Genomic DNA, 18,634 nt, shown 5'->3' on the forward strand with positions numbered 1-18,634 from the left:
GGTGCTACTGGACTCTTTTTGGTTTCCCCAAACTTTGTGATCTTTATATTACCAAAAAAAAAAAAAAACCCTTCCCCAAACTTTCTGAAAGTTGCCCATCTGCGGTTTCCCCAAAGCGCGATCCAGCGTTTCCAAAGCGGGCTTCGCCTGGATCGCGCCCGCATTAAGGCGCCGGCGGGCTCCGCGCAGGAGCCCTCGGGGCCAGCGCGCCCGGCTGGGGCCGCCTCCTTCGCGCAGCGCGGCGGGGCGCTGGGCTGGGCTGGCGGCGGGTCCCGCGCCTCCTTCCCCGGCCCGGCGCCGCACATGGAGGCGCGGTGAGAGCGCGCGGGGACGGCCATGTTTGCCGAGCGCTCGCCCGCCCGCAGTAAACAAGCCCCAAGTCGCGGGGAGCCTCCGAGGCGCGCCACGGGCTGCCGCCGCCTGCCCTGCCCTGCCCGGCCCGGCCCGGCCCGCCTCGCCCGCCGCGCCGCCCGGCATGTCCTACAAGCCCAACTTGAACGCGCACCTCGCGCCGGCTCCGCTCAGCCAAGGTAAGGCGCCCGCGGCCAAGCGGGGGCAACTTTGCGCCTCGAGGGCAACGAGCCCCGGCAGCCCAGCCCAGCCCAGCCTCGCCCGCCCGCCCGGCGCTGATTCATCTCCGCCATGACTCGCCCGAGTGGCCGCGGGCACAAGTTGGGCGCCTCGGCCGCGCCCCCGCCGCCCCGCGCCCCGCAGAGGCGGCCGGGCTGGGCAGGGGGCCGCGGCGGCGGGGCCAGGGTCTCCCCCCCCCGCCCGGGCCGGCCGCCCTAGAGCGGCTGATTGATTCGGCTGAGGGCAGGAGGAAGCGCCGCGCCTCGCCGAGGACCGCTGCTGGCGGCTGCCTGCAAGTGCGCGCCGGCCCAGGGAAGGAGGGGGCGCCGCCGCCGCCGCCGCCCCCGGGACCCCCGCCCGGCCGCAGCCCCCTCCGCTCTGCACGCGCGCAGAGGCCCCCGGAGCTGCCGCTTGCCCGACGGGAGCGACCCGCCGCGCCTTGCCGGGCTCGGGCGTTCTGTTGGGCGCAACTTTGTTGGGGAGGGGGCTAAGCGACGGGACGGCCCTGCTGGGCCAGCATCCTGTTAACGGCGGGGGCCGGTCAGATGCCTCGGAGAAGCCCGGCCTGGCGTTGCCGTCCTCCAGGGGGTGCCTGGAGACCTCCCGGAATTACACGCGATCTCCAGGCAACCCTCCCCCTGCAGAAAATGGCTAACGTAGAAGGTAGGTACAACCCAGCTGAGATTCCTCCCCTCCCCAACCGTTGCTTCATCCCCAAATCTCCAGGAATTTCCCAACCCGGAGTTGGCAACTCTCCAAAGGGCCCCCAGGCGCCAGCCTTTCCGACTGGGAGCCTCTGAACCTGGAGGCCCTATTTGGCACTTGTAGCTAATAGCCAGCAGTAGACCTGTCTGCGGTAAATCTGCCCACCCCTTTCAAATCCGTATACACCAGTGATCAGCATCGCCTCTTGTGGCAGTCAGTTCCGCAGGTGGACTACTCGTGGTGGTATGCGGAAAGGCCTTTTGGTCTTCCTTGACTGTACTGTTGGTCTGTTTCATAAGGTGATCCTGACTTACAGTATTACGGTAGAGAGGTTTCTCGGAATCCACTTTCTCTACACCTTACATCACTGTGAAAACTTCTTTCCAGTTACTCCTCTGTTGCTCCGCTAAACTAAAAAGGCCAGAGGCTGACAAGGCAGGGGCTCCAACCCCTTTATCGTTCCGGCAGACCTTTTCTGCACTTTCCCCTGGCATTCAGTATCCTTTTTGAGAACGGTACAATCAGAACGGTACACAGTGTAGTAGCCCTACCCCAGTGCTTTTAAAACAGCCAGACATCCCCAGGAAGGCTTTCTCACTGCTTTATCTCCCTGCCAGGAAAAGCTTTGCCAGATGCTGCTGACGGAAGGAAAGCAAGAGCAGTTTTAAAGAAATGGGGTGGGGCAGGCCGAGGAAATTTGTACCCTCGCTTGTGCCTTGGCTCCCAGCCTGTGGTTACAATTACTTGGAGGAGGGGCATAAGCGTGTGAATGAATTTTCACATGCCTATTTGTTGCTTGATTTCTTGTCTCTTGACTATGTAGTGCGAGGCGGGCCTGCCCTTGAATGTGTGAACTCTCATGTCTGGCCAGCTGTTGTACTCTGGGGCGGTGAGAGGTGGCATGGCTCACATTCTCACATGCAGCAAGTCACTGGTGTGGCAGCTACAATGTGTGAACAGGCTCAAAGGACCAGGTTTCAGTGCTGGCGCTGAAGAAATGGCTGGCACGCATGAAGGAGTTAGGGCTGATCCCTTGGCGGAGAAAGGGCTTTCAGGGCACAGGCGTTCGCTTAACCCAACTGCATTGCATTGGAGGCTGGTCAGATCTCAAGTTTTGGGAGACTGGCACGTGAAAAAGGATGGTATCTCCTCTTCCTTCCTTCCTTGCTAGTTTGCTTGCTAGCTTGCTTGCTTGCTTGCTTTCTAGTTGGAGTGATTTTTTAATTTCTGCCTTTTCTTCAAGCAGCTTAGAGTGACATACTTTTATCCTCACAACAACCCTGAGAGGTCGGCTAGGCAGAAGGCAAGTGGCTGGTGCAATACCACACAAACGAGCTATCCGGATGAGGAGGGATTTGAACCCAGATCTGAATCCAAGTTTCTTTAGTACTTAGTTTAGTACTTAGCAAAATGCTTCACACAACCACCAAGTCTTGTCATCTTTGCCACAAAGACAGGCTGATACTATTCCTGGCTGAGAAGGCTTGCCGAAAGTTACTACGGGTGTCTGTAGCAGAGGAGAACTTTGGAACAGAGACTTCCTGAACTATTACTAATCCTGTTACTTTTAACTGCTGCACCAGTTTCCAACTCTCTCCTTTTTCAAAAGTAGCACTAACTGAGGCGGGTGGGGTTCTTTCTGATCTCACATCTTCTGGGCATCATCAAAGGAGAGTGTGCACAGAGCTGCTACTGTCTGTGATGCATATTTTCCTGAATGTGTTCCTATAAAGCTGCTTTATCCTGAGACACTGTTGGACTGTCAAGGCGAGTCTTGTCTCACTGGCCGCTGCTCTCCAGGGTCTCAGGTAGAGGTCTTTCACATCACCTACTGCCAGATCCTGTGAACTGGACATACTGGGAATTGAAACTGGGACGTTCTGCAGGCAGAGCTGGCATTCTCCCACTGAGCCATAACCCCTCCCCTCCTTTTGCCTTGAGAGTTGCCAGCCCCCCTTTTTTTACTAGACCAGCTCATGTGCTTTTAGCTGCAGTCTGCTGGATTGTAATTAACCACATTAAAAGTCTCCCCCTTCCCCCACTGTATTTCCATGCCAGGAGAAAAAAAAACCCATCTATTTGTATGTGTCAGGCTATTGGTAATGGCACAGGATCAGAACCAGCCCCCCCCCAAGCAAAAATATGCTCTTGGCAGTCCTGTTTTGCACCAAAGCTAGTAGAAGGGCTGCTAAAAACATCTCTGAGATATACAGAGATTCAGCTCTGTGGTCCGTGTTGCTGTTAAAGAGTTTTTCTGTTTGCAAAAAGTGACTTTTTGTAACAAATCAAGAGCAAAGTTGCTGTTGGTGGTCTGAAAAGGAGAGGTGGGGGTATATTTCCTCTGGCACTGCTAGATAAAGGGGTTCTTAAGGGTTGGCATGATAAGCTTGCCTGCAGTAGGTGGGGAGACGGGCCGTTTTGTTGCAAGGAAATGCTCTAAGATGCAAAAAGTGCAATCCTAAACAGAGTTACTCCAGTCTAAGCCCTATGTAGGTGATGTTGTAACTTCGGAGTGCAGATCTTGGATTTGAAGGAGACCTTGTTTACCTGTTACCCTGTTCACAGCTGGAGTGCTATTTAAACCTCTATGGACAAAATCCCTGTGTTTTATCATTACAACATTACTATGTGGTGTGGTGTGCCAGGAGAAAATAACTAACCCCAAGTAATCCAGTGTGTTCAAGGCTTAACAGGGATTCAGGTCCAAGTCCCATTAGTCCCAACATTCTAGCTACTACACTGCTGTGAACAGACTTAGCTTTTTGAAAGCTTACTTTACAAGCCACCCTGTGATAGGCACTGGTGGAATTGTTAGAAAATTTGGTATTGCAACAGTTAAAACTAGTTTGTTCAAATGGGTACTGTTGATTGAGATGCTTTCGGAAGTTAGTATTCTAGTATTTTATTTTTGCATAAGCTTTTTAAAATTGTTAATCTTAAATTTAGGTAAAGGTAGTCCCCTGTGCAAGCACCGAGTCATTACTGACCAGTGGGGGACGTCGCATCATAATTTTTTTTGGCAGATTTTTTACAGGGTGGTTTGCTATTGCCTTCCCCAGTCATCTACACTTTACCCCCAGGAAACTGGGTACTTTTTTTACCGATCTCGGAAGGATGGAAGGCTGAGTCAACCTTGAGCCGGCAACTTGAACCCAGCTTCCACCAGGATCGAACTCAGGTCATGAGCAGAGCTTGGGCTGCAGTACTGCAGCTTACCACTCTGCGCCATGGGGCTGGGGGTAAAGTGTAGATGACTGGGGAAGGCAATGGCAAACCACCCCGTAAAAAGTCTGCCAAGAAAACATCATGATGCTACGTCCCCCCATGGCTCAGTAATGACTCGGTGCTTGCACAGGGCACAGGGGACTGCCTGTACCTGCCTTTACCTTTAAGCTTAAACAATAAAGTTAGAGGTGTTTGAAAGTTATTGGTATATGAAGCTTGGATCGTGTTTATCCTGTCCCAGGTAATAGGGCCTGATCCACCAGGGAGTTCTCCTGCACAGACATCATTGAAAATGAATGGGGTCTCTGCGAGAGATTTGGATTCTTGCGCATTTCCCATTCATTTTTAATGGGACCTGTGCAGGAGAACTCCCTGGTGGAATGGGCCCAAAGGTACCACAGGGCTGAAGTTCCAGCGGCTCTTCTAGAATTTTCTTTGTATAATTTGTGTCTTTTCATACCTGGGATTCGTACATTCTTCTCTCTAAGCCACAACAAAAAAGAAGCATCCCATCATATCGGGGTCCTTGGCATTTACTAAAGCAACAGGATCTTTTGGATTTCTTTGGAAACTCCTTTTTTCCTTCATAACAATGGATCTTTTGTAGAAATGTCTTCCCCCCTCCCTCTCCTGACATTTCTGTCTTGCATTTTGGATTGAAGACTAATTGCAACATTTTGGGCATGGTTGAGTGAATGCTGCCTGCCGCATCAAAGAGATGAAGGAAACAGTTGGACGTCCCCCCCACCCCCAAATCCATTATGCTTTTTAACAATACCTGAGAAAAATATAATTTTTTTTCAAACCAGAAGAGCCCTTCCCCGCAGTTCTCGAGGATGCTTCGACCACTCCTGGTTAACCTGCGCGGCTTCTTTTACGCCGTCTCTTCTGCAGAGAAACTCTTTAAGGTCGGAAAAGAAAAGCTCTCTCATCAGTATCCAAAATGGTGTCTCTGACTGCTTTGTATAGCAGCCATTCCTCTCTCTCTCACACACACACGGTAATGGCAGCACCCTGGCTTAAGGCCAAAGGACTTAGACAAAGGCGTCGTGGCAATTCAATATATCGGCTTTGCAGTGCTGTGACTGCAAATGCTCTCGCTGCGCGCGGAGTGTCTTGGATTTGCGCTGTCGGACTCCGTGCTTCTCTTTCCCATTCATACTAAATACTCCCACTTCAATCCCTGGAATACTAGGTTAGGTGGAGAAAAGGATCTCTTTTCTTTCATCTTAAAAAAACGTGGCAGAAGGCAGAAAAGCCAGCTGTTCCCTGCCTGCTTATTTGTTCTCTCAGAAAGATAGTTGGATTGCTTCCCCTGTTGAATTTCTTCCCGTTGTGCCAATGAAAGGCTCAGGAACTGTGCTGAAAAGTGGAAGGTGGCCACCCTGCCCAGTCCAGACATGTAGGGTTAGAAAAGTCCTCCAAACGTTTATTTTTCGCCTATTGAGTTGTGATCCACAGTCAGCTCTGGAAAGTTTGGAAGGCTGCTGCGGGCTTTCCAATAAATAATATTTTCCTTCCTTGCACTTAGCAGCGTGTTTCATTATGCATTCCAGGTGGCTAGAGAGACAGAGAAGAAGGAATTTAAGGCCTTCTTGCTGCTGTTAATTACCCACTTAACTTTGATTGTCCTCTGCAATTAGCCGGGAAAGAGAAGGCTTGTTCTCTGCAGGGTGCATGACAGGACACCAGGGCTTTTTGCATATTTATGGACAGAACCTCTTTCAAGAATGTCCCCAATTTGATCCCAATAATTGCAAAAAAAACCCTCTTTCATTCTTCCCAGATTTCTCATTACAGTTATGTCAGGGTTGCCAACACTTTTCTAACTCCTTCTCCTGTGCCTTTCGGCCAATACACAGAAAATAAGCAGGTGAGGCATTTCCTGATGAGGAGAGTAACATGGTGAAAAAAGCTCCCTTTGCTGAATTCCTGTGAGTCGGACACAGGAGCGATAATTTTTTAAAAGTTGACAGCCTTACTGGCATTGTATTCCTATTTCTCTGGGTTTGTTTGCAACTGTGGCTGCCTTTTATTCTGGCATGGCTCCTGAGCTGGGCGAAGGGCTGAAGTTGCTGCATCTTCAGGCTGAGTAGAAACCTGTTGAATTTCTGCCTGCCAGGCTGCTGTTGTAAGTGCAGGAGTCCTGCCAGAAAGAAGGTTGGCAGGCCTAGCTTGAGACCAAAATGGTGTCTGCCAAAATAAAACCGAAGATTTTTTATTCCGGTTCATTCTGTACTCTGGAAAACAAATGCTATGAAACGACTGGCTAGACCGTTTCCTTTCATTCTGGGGGGGGTTGCCAATTTGATCATGGGCGCTGGCGGATGATAAAAATTAATGTGAAAAGCTTAACTGGCTGAAGCTGCTGTCAGGAGCGCAAGAGCAGGTCTGGCTGGTTTCTGGCCGAGGCAGTCACAACCCTTTTTGAATTCCCAACCCAAACATTCTGGACAAACGAGACACAAATAGGGTTGTCAGGTTTTTCTTGTGGCACCACTCCCGGGCCTTGACTAGCTGCTTGTTCATGCCCAAGGCTCAGCTGAGAATATATATTTGGTGTGTTTGGGTCAGATGTGTGACAAGAACCTTTATGGAATGAACTTAGAAACGTTCCCTCATTCCGGTTTGTCAAGTAGAGCCCTCATGCAAAAAAGGCCCATATTAACAAAACAGGAACAGGAGAGCAACCAAAATAAATCAATTAAAAAAAAATTCACAAAATGGCAAGCAAAGAAATATTCTGAGGTATTATTTAAGATGGCTTACAATAACATATTAAAATCATTTACAGTTAAAATAAAAATAACAAACCTCCCCCCAAATCCCTCCCTCCTCCCCCTCAAATGTCCTGGCAAACATATTCCAGCACCTCCCAAAGTTGTCCGAGGTGGGAGCTCCCTTCACCTCTTCAGGAAGCCCATTCCGCAGAGCAGAGCAGGGGCCACCATGAAAAAGGCCCTGGGCTCTGATAGATACCAGATGGATCCACACTATGTGGTAGGATCACCAACAGACGGCTGCCTGAAGACCGGAGGTGGCGCACAGGGAAATATGGAAGGTCCTTCAAGTACTGGGGTCCCTGGTCATGAGGGGCTTTAAAGGGTTGCCAGTCCCCGACTCCCACCCTCCACCCTCGCGTCCCCTTTACCTGGCTGGCAAGGGAGGCACAGGCCTCATGGGCGTGCTCCTGGGTGGCGCAGCATGCTCTCGGGCGGCAACATGTGCTCCCACAGGCTGAAGTGGGCCCGGAATTGCCAGGATCAGGCCTGAATTGGCCTGGATTCGGCCGCTGCCACATGGGGAAATGTTCCCCCATGCGGCAGTGGCCCATTCCAGGTCGATTCAGGCCCAATCCTGGCTGATTCAGGCCTGTTTCGGCTCAATTTGGACCTGAAACGGCCAGGTTCGGACCCCCCACGGAGCACCAGAGCACTCCCAGAGTGGCCATGGCCTGCATGATGATATCACTTCCCAGAAGTGATGTCATTTCACAGGCCTGGGGTGCATGCACGTGCGACAAACCCACCAAGAAGGTAGGTGCCGGGGGCCCCACCTCCCACAGGGAGTACAGGGGGACCTGACAACCTTACTGGCAATCCGTGTAGTTGTTTTAAAATTAATAACGTCTGTTACCAGAGGCTAGTCCCTGACAATAATCAGCATCCTGGACCAGTTGTAGCTTCCAGGTTGTTTTTAAGGGCAGCCCCACATACAGCACATTGCAGTAATCCGCCCAAGAGGTTACAGAAGCATAGATCACCAAGGCCAGATCAGCTGATTCTAGGTAATGAGAAACTGGGAAACCAGACGCTGCTGATAGAAGGCGCTCCTGGCCACCATGCCAGCCTGCTTTTCAAAGACCAACGCAGGGCCCATGAGTATCCTCAAGCTCTGAAAAAGCCAGCTCTAATCTGGAGAACTGGGTTTGATTCCCCACTCCTCCACTTGAAACCAGGTGGGTGACCTTGGGTCAGTCACAGCTCTTTCAGAGCTCTCTCAGCCCCACCCACCTCACAGGGTGTTTTGTTGTGGGGATAATAATAGCATACTTTGTAAACCGCTCTGAGTGGGCATTAAGTTGTCCTGAAGGGCGGTATATAAATCGAATGTGATTATTATCCAGGACAAGTGGATTTACAATTGGGCTCTTCAAGCTATTTCAGCTTTGGCCCCTCAGACCCACCTGCTAGAGTACAAAGTTCTCTGCTATCTGCCTCAGACATTAAACAATGGGCTGGAGGAGCGTCTATGAGGAAAAAAGTGCAACGGTGAGGGAGCCACCACTGGAAAAGGCCCTGCCCCTCAGGCCTGCTAATCCGCCCTTGGGCAGCGGTGACAGGGAGAAAGGCCTGACTCAACCATTTTAGTTCGTCGCCTTAGTGCCTGGGGCGGCATCCCCCAAGGTATCTGCTCCACTGTTCTGATCCCACCAGTTTTGATTTGCACCTTGGCTTTACCTACTCAGGAGCTATTATCTAGTTGCCTCAAGAGCGTTTCAGGAAAGGTGAGCTATAAATATTTTTAAAAATAATAGAAGAGAGCAAAAGCCCAGTAGCACCTATAAGATTAACATTTGGGGTAGGGTATGAGCTCACTTCGGTCTTATAGGTGCTACTGGACTCTTGTTCTTTTCAACTGTTAAAGGTCATATATATTTGCTCTTGTAGGTGTCTCATCACAGTGGATCTGGTCTCTGCTTGCTACCATCAGGGTTTTTTAGGGCCCCTGAGAAGGAGGGATGGCAACGGCTCACTCAGTAGTCGCTTGCTAGATTAGAGTGCTATATGTAGGCGAATGCCACTTCTGAAGCGTCAGGGTGGATAGATAAGGTTCATGAATATGCCTCAATGGCCAAGTTAACTACTTGTATACATAATAGACCAATAGCTGAAGTTTGGGGTAAATGGAGGGATTTCTTTGATTACTTGGGCCAGAAAATATCAATTCAGGTAACTTAATATAAAGATAAACATGGGGAATGGTTAGTAAAATAGTTGATATTAAATTATGTATAAGTAACTAAGGAGAAGGAAGCAGATTTATTATACAACTAAGCAGGGCTTTTTTTCAGCGGGAATGCGGTGGAATGGAGTTCCAGCACCAATTAAAAATGGTCACATGGCCGATGGCCCCGCCCCCTGATCTCCAGACAGAGCCACAGTGCGGAGGGCAATCTAAACTCACCTCTGCCTGGAGATCAGGGGGCGGGGCCACCAGCCATGTGACCATTTTCACCGAGGGCAATTTAAACTTTAAAAAACTCCCCCCTTGTTCCGGCTGACCCAAAGTGACGTCATTGTGAGGTCTTGAGTTCCACCACTGAGTTCCGCCACCTCTTTTCCCAGAAAAAAGGCCTGCAACTAAGTCTATTATTAAAAATAATTGTTATATTCTTATCAGTTTAACTCAATTTTAAAAGCGTTCCTTGTTTAAGTTACACATTTCAAATGTACTATTTGTATGTTAGTATAAGTCTCAAATTAATTTCAACCACTGCCTGTATAAGTTTTATTACGCACTTTCTACTGTTATATCCTATCTTTTCTTTTAAATAAAAACTTCTATTTTTTTTTTTAAATAGTTGCTTGCTGGATGACTCCTGTAAGGGAGCTGGGCCAAATGCCCCAAAGCCCCCTTCCGGCTCTCAGTGGCCTATCCAGTGGCCAACTTCTCCATTCCCTGTACCCCTGTGGACTTTGGTGCCCCTTTGCTTGTGAAAGTGAAAAGGAAAGTAAAGGCTATGCAATGCCTTTGATTGATTTAAGAGCTCCCAGTGCCCACCCTCCCATCAACATCAAGGCCTGGCTCCTGCCCCACCTTATTGCCCTCCAGAGCAGGCCGCCAGATGGCTCCTGCAGAAGGGCTGGACTAGATGGTCTTTGGAGTTCTTGCAACACTGCAGTTCTTTGGTTTTTGAAGAGGGGAAGAAAACCTGCTGCATTTTCCCTTCCCATCTCCCACCCTCACCCTCCAGCTGGGCTTAGCTGGCACGGCTGCCAGCATGACCATCTGCATTGCGCGAGGGGGCTGGCGCCACGGCCAAGTCAGAAACCCTCCTTTTGTTCTCTGTGCCTGCTACTGTCGTTTCGATAAGGCACACGGCGTAGCTTGCTGCGATGTCTTATTACATTTTCGAGGCAGACAGCAAAGGAACAGGTAAAGTCACCCAGGGCTACCACTGACTTGTCTTTTGCGGGGGAGGAGGAGGGACTCAGTAGAGGCCTCTCGTGCTAGCTTTGGTGTGCTGTGGGGATGGCATGGAGAAGATACACAGGGGTCCAAATGTGGGGGCCGCTGGTGATCATGCGCTTGGTTCTGTCTGGCAGTGTGCATACTGTTGGCACACCTCTGTTTTAATCCTCAGTGCTCCTTGCCCTTTTTTTGTATTGTCCCCAAGCAAATGTTCATCTGGAGGATTGTTCGTTGTGCCCCCTTTTCAAAAATACGTAGGCTGGGACCACAGATCCCTGGGTCCAGCCGTGCTCAGCATGTGCCTCGCTGCGCACAAGGATTTATGCGCATGTGTCTGCCAAATGAATGGTTGCTGTGGTTGCATATGGCAGTCATGAGCAGCTTATTCAGATGGTACCAGCTCAGGAGATGGCCTTTCAGCATCCTCTGGAAGTCTCGTGTTGCCATGGGATCAAAGATAATTTTTTCTTCTCTTCCCCACGCCCAGTTAACAGCATTTCTGACAACGTCTCCTCTTGTGGCCATATACATATCTGCTAACTTTCTTTGATTCTCACCCAGATTATTTTAACACCACTTTTTTTGTATCTTAACAGCAAAAGCCCCTCTGCTGTAGTGGTTAGTGTATAAGGCTCATAGGCTCAGATCAGAATCCCCATTCAACACTGAAACCGTTCTATTGATATTTTTAGGCTGCTCGGTGGTGGTTATGTTTTTTTTAATGCCCAATGGCTTGTTTTTAATATTGAACGTTTACGGAGCTGCTTTTATGATGTGATGGTATTGTTTTTATGTGGGAGCTACCTCAAGCAGGTCTCAGGAGAGGAGGCGTGTAAATTCTCTAAATAAATAGAACTCGCTGCCGGTGGGTTGTGTTCCTTACAGACTCCCTCGCTCTGTCTCACTTACTTTACAAGGTTGTTGTGAGGATAAAATACAGAAAGGGATTACCACATATGTGACCCTGAGCTCCTTGGAGGAAGACAGGATAACACCATGTTGGTTAGATAAATTACTTCTAGACCCAGTTCCCCTGATCTGGAATGCTAATACGAATTTACATTACAAGTTTTTTTAAAATAATTTTTTATTTTATTTAAAGATAAACAAGGGGATACAAAAACGGAAAGGGGAACAGAAAATTTTAAAAAACAACCACCTCCCCCAAAGGCACAAATATAAAACGATGTGGTTACAAAGACTGTCGGAGTACAAAATTCTTATAACATTTAAGAATGTTGAAAGGATATTTGAGAATATTTAAAAAATATATTTTCAAATAAGCAATGCATACGGAATTCAAACCTACTTTCATTCATTATCTTATCCCCGCTTTCTACTTGTATATTTATTAGCCATATTTCAATACTAACTTAACATTTCAATACTGTATAGATAATATTCTACTAATTATCTTACATTGATCAAATTGGAAGACACATCTATATATACTATATACATCTTTTCATTACGTAGCATATTTATCCATCCTCCATCCCAAAAATTGGAGACTTAAATAACATCTCAATGGTCTCTAATAATCAGAATTCATGATCGTAGTCAAATGAACAGGGCTCATTTATCTTATTTCATGTATTTCTCTCACCTTGCACGTTTTGAAGTTAAAGGAAAAGTTAACAGGACTCTTGCAGCAACTTAACGGCTGTCACTTTTTAAAAATTTCAGCAGAAATGTTCATGGAACTGAAGTCCATTTCTTCAGATGCAATGAATGGAGCCTTAGTATACTGTCCTTTTTATGTTGGGGTAGGAAAAGAGTGAAGGAAACTGCAGAGGTTATGAACTGTAGGAGGTGCAGAGCGAAATGTAAGAGAGTAAAGCTCAAATGTAGCAGGACTCGTGAACGGTCTCTAATTTTTTTCTTGATTAGATTTGAATTTCACATTGTTACAGTTCACCCTGTCCTCTTTGCATTTCACGGTCCTTCTTGATCCTGCGGTCTCTTTGTTTTGAGAATCGTATGTCAAATAGCGAGTATGTGCTTATTGCATCCGAAGAAGGTGAACTTTGGTCCACAAAAGTTTATGTTGGGGTTTAAAAAAAAGTTGTCTTTAAGGTGCCGTGAGATTCCTGTTTCTTGTTTCTGTAACAGACTAACAGTGTTACCCCTCTGGAATTAATACTTAGGAAATGCACTTAAGGTGGTCTACCATTATCAAATGCCACTTGACCCTGTGTGATAATCACGATACCTCATTTGCATTTTGATGGTGGCTTTTAAAAGAAATGTTTGCTTTAAATTTAAAGGACCTCTCGCTTCCATAGGAACCTACCTATCTGTTAGTTAAGAGCATCTGTATTGGCCCTGTCCAGTGCCCCCAACCTTGAGAGGTAACGTGGGCAGCTGCTAGACACAGGGCCTTTTCTATGGCTCCACCTCCTCTCGGCAATTCCCTCCCCATAGCTGCTTCCCCTGGTACCTGTCCTGTCTCGGTTTAGGCACCCGGTGAAAACTCTTTTGTATACTCAGGCTTTTAGTAGATTTGGGTGTGTTGGTGTGTGTTTTCCCTTTGACTTGTTACTTATTTGCTCTGATGGTGTTCAGGAATTAATTTTACTGGCTTTTATCTAAATGTGAATTTGGCTGCTCAATTAACGGTTGTGGTTTTTACTGTTTGTACCTTTGGCAGTTGCATGTGATTTGATGCTTTTTTTTTAACGTTGGAAACAAACATGAGTGCCATTGGCAGAGAGTCTGCAGGGTATATGTATTAAGTTCCCTGTTTGAGGGCGTTCCAGAGATTTTTTTTTCCAGATGCAAAGTAGGTAAAGCATGAGCCTTTTTTCTGCTGCTGTGTGAAGATTCCCCAAGAACTCACCTGTCTCTAAAGCTACTGTGTTCGGCAAAGATTTTTTAAAATTATTTTTCTCAGTCTTTTTGCTTGGTTATATCCCTCCCCTCTTCTTGCCAGTTTCTTTGTTACCACTTTCACTGCTGGTTCTCTGATCTCTGCCAGTTTTACTGTTTTTAGCTGGACGTACTGCCGCTTTGATCTATTACTGTCTTTTTTTTCTTTTGTTAGTGCCACTTGATTAATGATCTTATTGCTGCTTTTAGTGATTTTAATTTTTCTTTAGTTGTTTTTCTTTAGTGGATGTTGTAATCCGCCACAGAAGTATTTTTATCAGGAGTATCAAATGTGAAATATTTAATTAACTAAAATACAGCAAAATACATTGTTCTGTAATACATTGTCCTGTCCCTGTCAGTGGGGGGGGGAGTGCTATATAGCCACCTGTCCCCCCCACACGCATACAGTAGGATGATATCAACCCGCACCTCACTCCCCCTTCCCCCCATGTATGGTGGGTAGGGAAGAATGAAGGGGGCTCCATCTTGGGTTTCTGAAACTATGTTTACCGTGACTTTGATTTTACTGTGCTAAAAATGTTTTACCTTTTGTATTGTATGCACCATTGTAACCCACCCTGAGCCCACTTGTGGGGAGGGCGGGCTAGAAATTTAATAAATAATAATAATTCTATATATTGTCGAAGGCTTTCACGGTCAGAGAACGATGGTTGTTGTGGATTTTCCAGGCTGTATCGCCGTGGTCTTGGCACTGTAGTTCCTGACGTTTCTCCAGAAGCTGTGACTGGCATCTTCAGAGGTGTAGCACCGAAAGACAGAGAGTGATACTGAGAGATCTCTGTCCTTCGGTGCTACACCTCTGAAGATGCCAGTCACAGCTGCTGGCGAAACGTCAGGAACTACAATGCCAAGACCACGGCGATACAGCCTGGAAAATCCACAACAACCAATAATAATTCTGACTTTCTTTTTTCTCTCCCAACTTTTCTTTCTGCAAAGCTGGAAACGTCCACTCTCCATCCACTAGCATGGCAGGTTCTGGGCAATACAGGCAGCTTATCAATGACTATGGACCCCCATCTCTAGGCTACACACAAAGTGTGCAGGTAAAAACCTCCTACCTGGGTTTAACTTTTTATGCTGGGATTATCAAGCGACTGCAGGATTTTGCTGGAAGAAGCTGCTCTCCAGCTCTTTAGAGGTTAAAAAAAATATGACAGAACCTGAGTAGAAAATTATATTTTAAGAGGCTGGGTTAAGAGGCTGGGTGGGGGGGGGGAAAGATTGTGCGATATAATTGGTGTAGTTGGCACAAATTCGGAAGACCAGAGTTAGAATTGCATTGTCACCGGGTCTCCTGTTTGCACTGGCAACTGGCTTGAGTGCCCCACCTGATCATCTTGATTTATGAAATGATACCTTCAGAAAACACCATTTACTACACCTCCTGCAGCCCGGACCGGTGCAGAAATCTGCACTGCAAAAAGTTCAATTCCTCTTAGAGGATTCCGATCCCAAACGTAGTTATTTTGTTGCTCAGCTTCTAAAGGTGTCAGAGAAGTGCCGAAGGGAGGTGTTTTTAGATAGGGGTTTTATTTAAGTTCAGTTTTTAGTTCAGGGCGGGTGAAAGAAAGACTTCTCCTGCACCTTGTGCTTAACCGCAGTTGTGTTTCTCCATTTCAAACATATTTCTGAATATACACAGATCGTCTTGACATCACCGCCTGAGTCGAACGCTTTCCCCACACTATGAAACGCACAGTTCAAGCTGCAATGCATGCATTTATTGAACTGAGGCTGCTTTTAGGTTTCTTAGTGACTGGGCCTCGTTGCCTCATTTGGATTCTGTTTCTTTCCATCTCATCAGGGTACTAGTAGCAGCCAAGTGCCACAGAGCAAGTACGCAGAACTTCTGGCCATCATAGAAGAATTAGGAAAAGAAATTAGGCCAACGTATGCTGGAAGTAAAAGTGCCATGGAGCGACTAAAACGAGGTAATCAAGCTAGTTGGGGGGAAAATATCTTTTAGGCTCTATTACATAATACAAAACAAAGTTTTTCGCTTCACAAGACAAGGAGACGAGAACTGGTTCTCTATCTTTATTCTGTTATTCCTTCAAGCTGCTTAGAACAGCATATATGGTTCTCCCCTCTCCTGTTTTAGCCTCACAACTTTCTATGGTAGGCTAGATTGAGAGACTGGCCCCATGTGTCATACAGAAAGTATCCTAGCCAGCTGGGGATAATCCTGACGTGAATCGGACCCCACATGTGTGCCAACTGAGAACTGGCAAGTCACATACGACTGTGGCACAAGGCGAGTGACCTCAGACCCAACCTGTGTAGCCCGTGACATGTTAATCAGCCCTAAGGAAATGAGATGTGGTCACATTTTGCCCCCGCTGCAAACTTGCCAGGGGGCCTTAGGCCAGCCTCTAATCGCTCAGTCGCCTACGCAAAGTAGGGGTCTAATAATACCAAGCATAGAGGCCTGTAGTAAGGAATGCTAAGATAATGTATGTGAAAAGCTTTGAACACTGAAAACTCTGTACCAATGTTGACTGTTGTTATAAATTTGCTTAAACGTACAAAGCAAACTCCATAAATTTCAATATCCTCTACTCTCACGGAGCGAAAGGTCTTTCCCAACACTTGCTTCCTGACGTCTTTGACTTTGAGGTTATCAGGAAATTGAACCTGGGACCTTCTATATGCAACGTGTGTGCTCTGCCACGAACCCACTGTCCCACCTTATTGTAAATGCTATAGTAGCCACAAAACAGTTGCAGTGAACAATTTTTTGAAAAGTGTATGAGAAAATGATCTAAACCAAGCAGATTGTGTCTAATAAAGATTTATAAACAAAAGTGGCCCAGGCTGGACTTAATGGCACAGGGAATCAGTCCTGAATGGGAAGAGCAAGATTAGAGTCCACTAGTACCTTATAGACCAACGAGTTTTGTCAGGGTATAAGCTTTTGAGAGTCAAAACTGCCTTTGCTAGGAATCTGTGACTCTCAAAAGCTTATACCCTGGAAATCTTGTTGGCTCTTCTACTGCAGACCAACATGCCTACCCCCCTGAAACTATCTCCTGCGCAAGAATGTATAGAAAGGGTTTGTGCAGGAGTATTCTCTGCCGTACAATGCCTGGAATTTTTCTTGGCGAGGTTCTCACCTGTTTCCTAAATGTGAGATATTTTAAATCCAGTCCAAGCAGACAATATTTATGTGTTTTGCAGGCATCATTCATGCTAGAGGATTAGTTCGAGAGTGTTTGGCGGAGACGGAGAGGAACGCAAGATCCTAGCTTGCCCTTTCGAGTGGCAAGGTTTTCCTCCTTTATGAAAAAGACAGAGATTCCATTGGAGACTACGGAAACGTTTAGACAAATCCCTTAATTTGACTGTTCTGTCCCTCCCCCTACCCTTTTCAAGAATGTGGGCTGGGACCCAAAGAGCTACTTGACACGCACCCAAGGGCTTTGTGCGCCCGGTGGAATGTTTGGACTTTTTTGCTTTGAGTAAAAGACACCCCTCCCACCTGTTTTTGAAACTCCGCCTTGTTTCAGAAGCATTTCACCATCCAGCAAAGAAGGCATCTGTGATAGATGCAAAGTCCAAAGCCCCCTCGGCCACACGGAACTCATGCGGTTCTTTGGATCCTGGCCATAGTCAAGAACAAGAGTCATCCTTCCTCCCTTTTCATGAGGAGCTGGCAATATTTCGGTACAGTTGGACACTCCCTGAATTCATTTGGAAGATTTTTAAAAAATTGCATGCAGAGTCTATTTAACTCTTCATTTACTTTTCCTCCAATCTCACTGTCTGTTTCTTAATGCCTTTGTTTTCAAGCTGCATTCCAGGGAAACCCCAAAGGTTCTGCAGGAGGGGGGTCGGTAAAAGCGATCTTCCCATTAAATTTATAGCTTCAGGAGCGTTTGGTGAAAAAGCCATAAAGAATATTTTACCGTGCGTTGCGATTTCCGTGGCAGACGCACAGCAGCTCCTTTGTAGCTAGGCTGATATGGAAAAGGTTCCTTGAAGATACATTCTGGAAAACACTCCCGATTATTTGTTTGTTCACATTTGTGTTGAGGCCAGAGGTAACTCCCCCCCATGAGCTTCCTAATTCATGTACCAAACCATAAACTCCATTTAACTACCCCATCATTTTTTTTTTGCATGACTGTTCATGTTTCGGAAACCATTTAAAGCACATGAGTTAGAAAACAGTCTATTAGATCCTGTACGGGGTCCCAAACTAACCTGATTTCTTCCAAGATTTAAAATGGTAACTTTGCCAAAAAAGAAAGGAAAAAAAAATCCAAATAAGCGACTAAACTGTTATTTGCCTCTTTGTATGTATTTATTACTTGATGTAATAAAGCTTATTTTCATTAACAGTTTGCGTTATTAAGAAGTATTAAAGATACTGTATTATTTTGCAGTCCTGCAAACCGTTCAGTAGATCTGAGATCCCTGCAGAGGGCAGCAAAGGCACAGGAACACGGCTGCAGCATGAAAATAAGGGGTGCCGATGAGCTGTGAGTTGTTCGACAGCTGCCCCGCCCTATCAGTGCTCTGCTCACCTTTTGGACGGCCTCCCCAATCCCAAGCTGAGCCACGGCTTTCTTGGAACTACTCCCAGTGTGCGCATTAATACTTTTCTCCCCATTTGTTAGCTAACCCAAGGGCAAGAAACAAAGAGCAAGGCGCCGGGGGTGGGGGGATCCTCTTAATACGTAGTTCTGGTTGTGGCCGCCTCTACCTCAACGATCCCAGAAAAGCTCCGAGCCACCCTGAAGAAGGGGGGGCGGGAGAGGTAGGAACCTTCTTGCAAGTTTCAGCTATCCCGTGAAGTGGACCAGCTCTGAAAACATGGCATGGAGCTCCCTTGAGCAGCTGCAGGAATGCTGCTATTCAGTGCACAGTCTGTTTACAGGTAGCTGCATGCCTGGAAAGCGCTGAAAGACTCTAATAAGGGACTTGGACAAGCAGATACAGGAAGCTTTTATATCTTTTCATGACTGAAAAAAGAAGTCTAAGGGGGAGACACGATAGACGTTTATTAAATTATGCACGTGGTAGAGAATGTGGATAGACCAAG

General features: G+C 47.0%; 1 protein-coding gene across 2 annotated transcripts; it reads left to right on the forward strand.

Moving 5' to 3' along the window:
- Positions 1-360: 360 nt before the first annotated feature.
- Positions 361-17,928, forward strand: CDK2AP1 (cyclin dependent kinase 2 associated protein 1). 2 transcript variants are annotated; one of them, XM_054996879.1, is made up of 4 exons: positions 361-530; positions 14,527-14,633; positions 15,395-15,521; positions 16,768-17,928. In XM_054996879.1, the coding sequence occupies exons 1-4, from the start codon at positions 476-478 to the stop codon at positions 16,833-16,835; spliced, it is 357 nt and encodes a 118-aa protein (XP_054852854.1). In that variant the 5' UTR covers positions 361-475; the 3' UTR covers positions 16,836-17,928. The 2 variants fall into 2 exon arrangements, with proteins under 2 accessions (XP_054852854.1, XP_054852853.1); XM_054996878.1 differs by lacking the exon at positions 361-530 and adding an exon at positions 1,011-1,233.
- Positions 17,929-18,634: the final 706 nt, after the last annotated feature.

The sequence above is a fragment of the Eublepharis macularius genome, chromosome 13 (assembly GCF_028583425.1).
Source record: "Eublepharis macularius isolate TG4126 chromosome 13, MPM_Emac_v1.0, whole genome shotgun sequence".
NCBI classification, from domain to species: Eukaryota; Metazoa; Chordata; class Lepidosauria; order Squamata; family Eublepharidae; genus Eublepharis; species Eublepharis macularius.

What these genes read in the sequence shown, in the direction of transcription:
- CDK2AP1 (XM_054996878.1), top strand. Translation starts at nt 1,116, where the DNA reads ATGCCTCGGAGAAGCCCGGCCTGGCGTTGCCGTCCTCCAGGGGGTGCC. An exon ending in GAAAATGGCTAACGTAGAAG is followed by an intron (nt 1,234 to 14,526) that starts GTAGGTACAACC and finishes CTTTCTGCAAAG; the next exon opens with CTGGAAACGTCCACTCTCCA. An exon ending in GCTACACACAAAGTGTGCAG is followed by an intron (nt 14,634 to 15,394) that starts GTAAAAACCTCC and finishes CCATCTCATCAG; the next exon opens with GGTACTAGTAGCAGCCAAGT.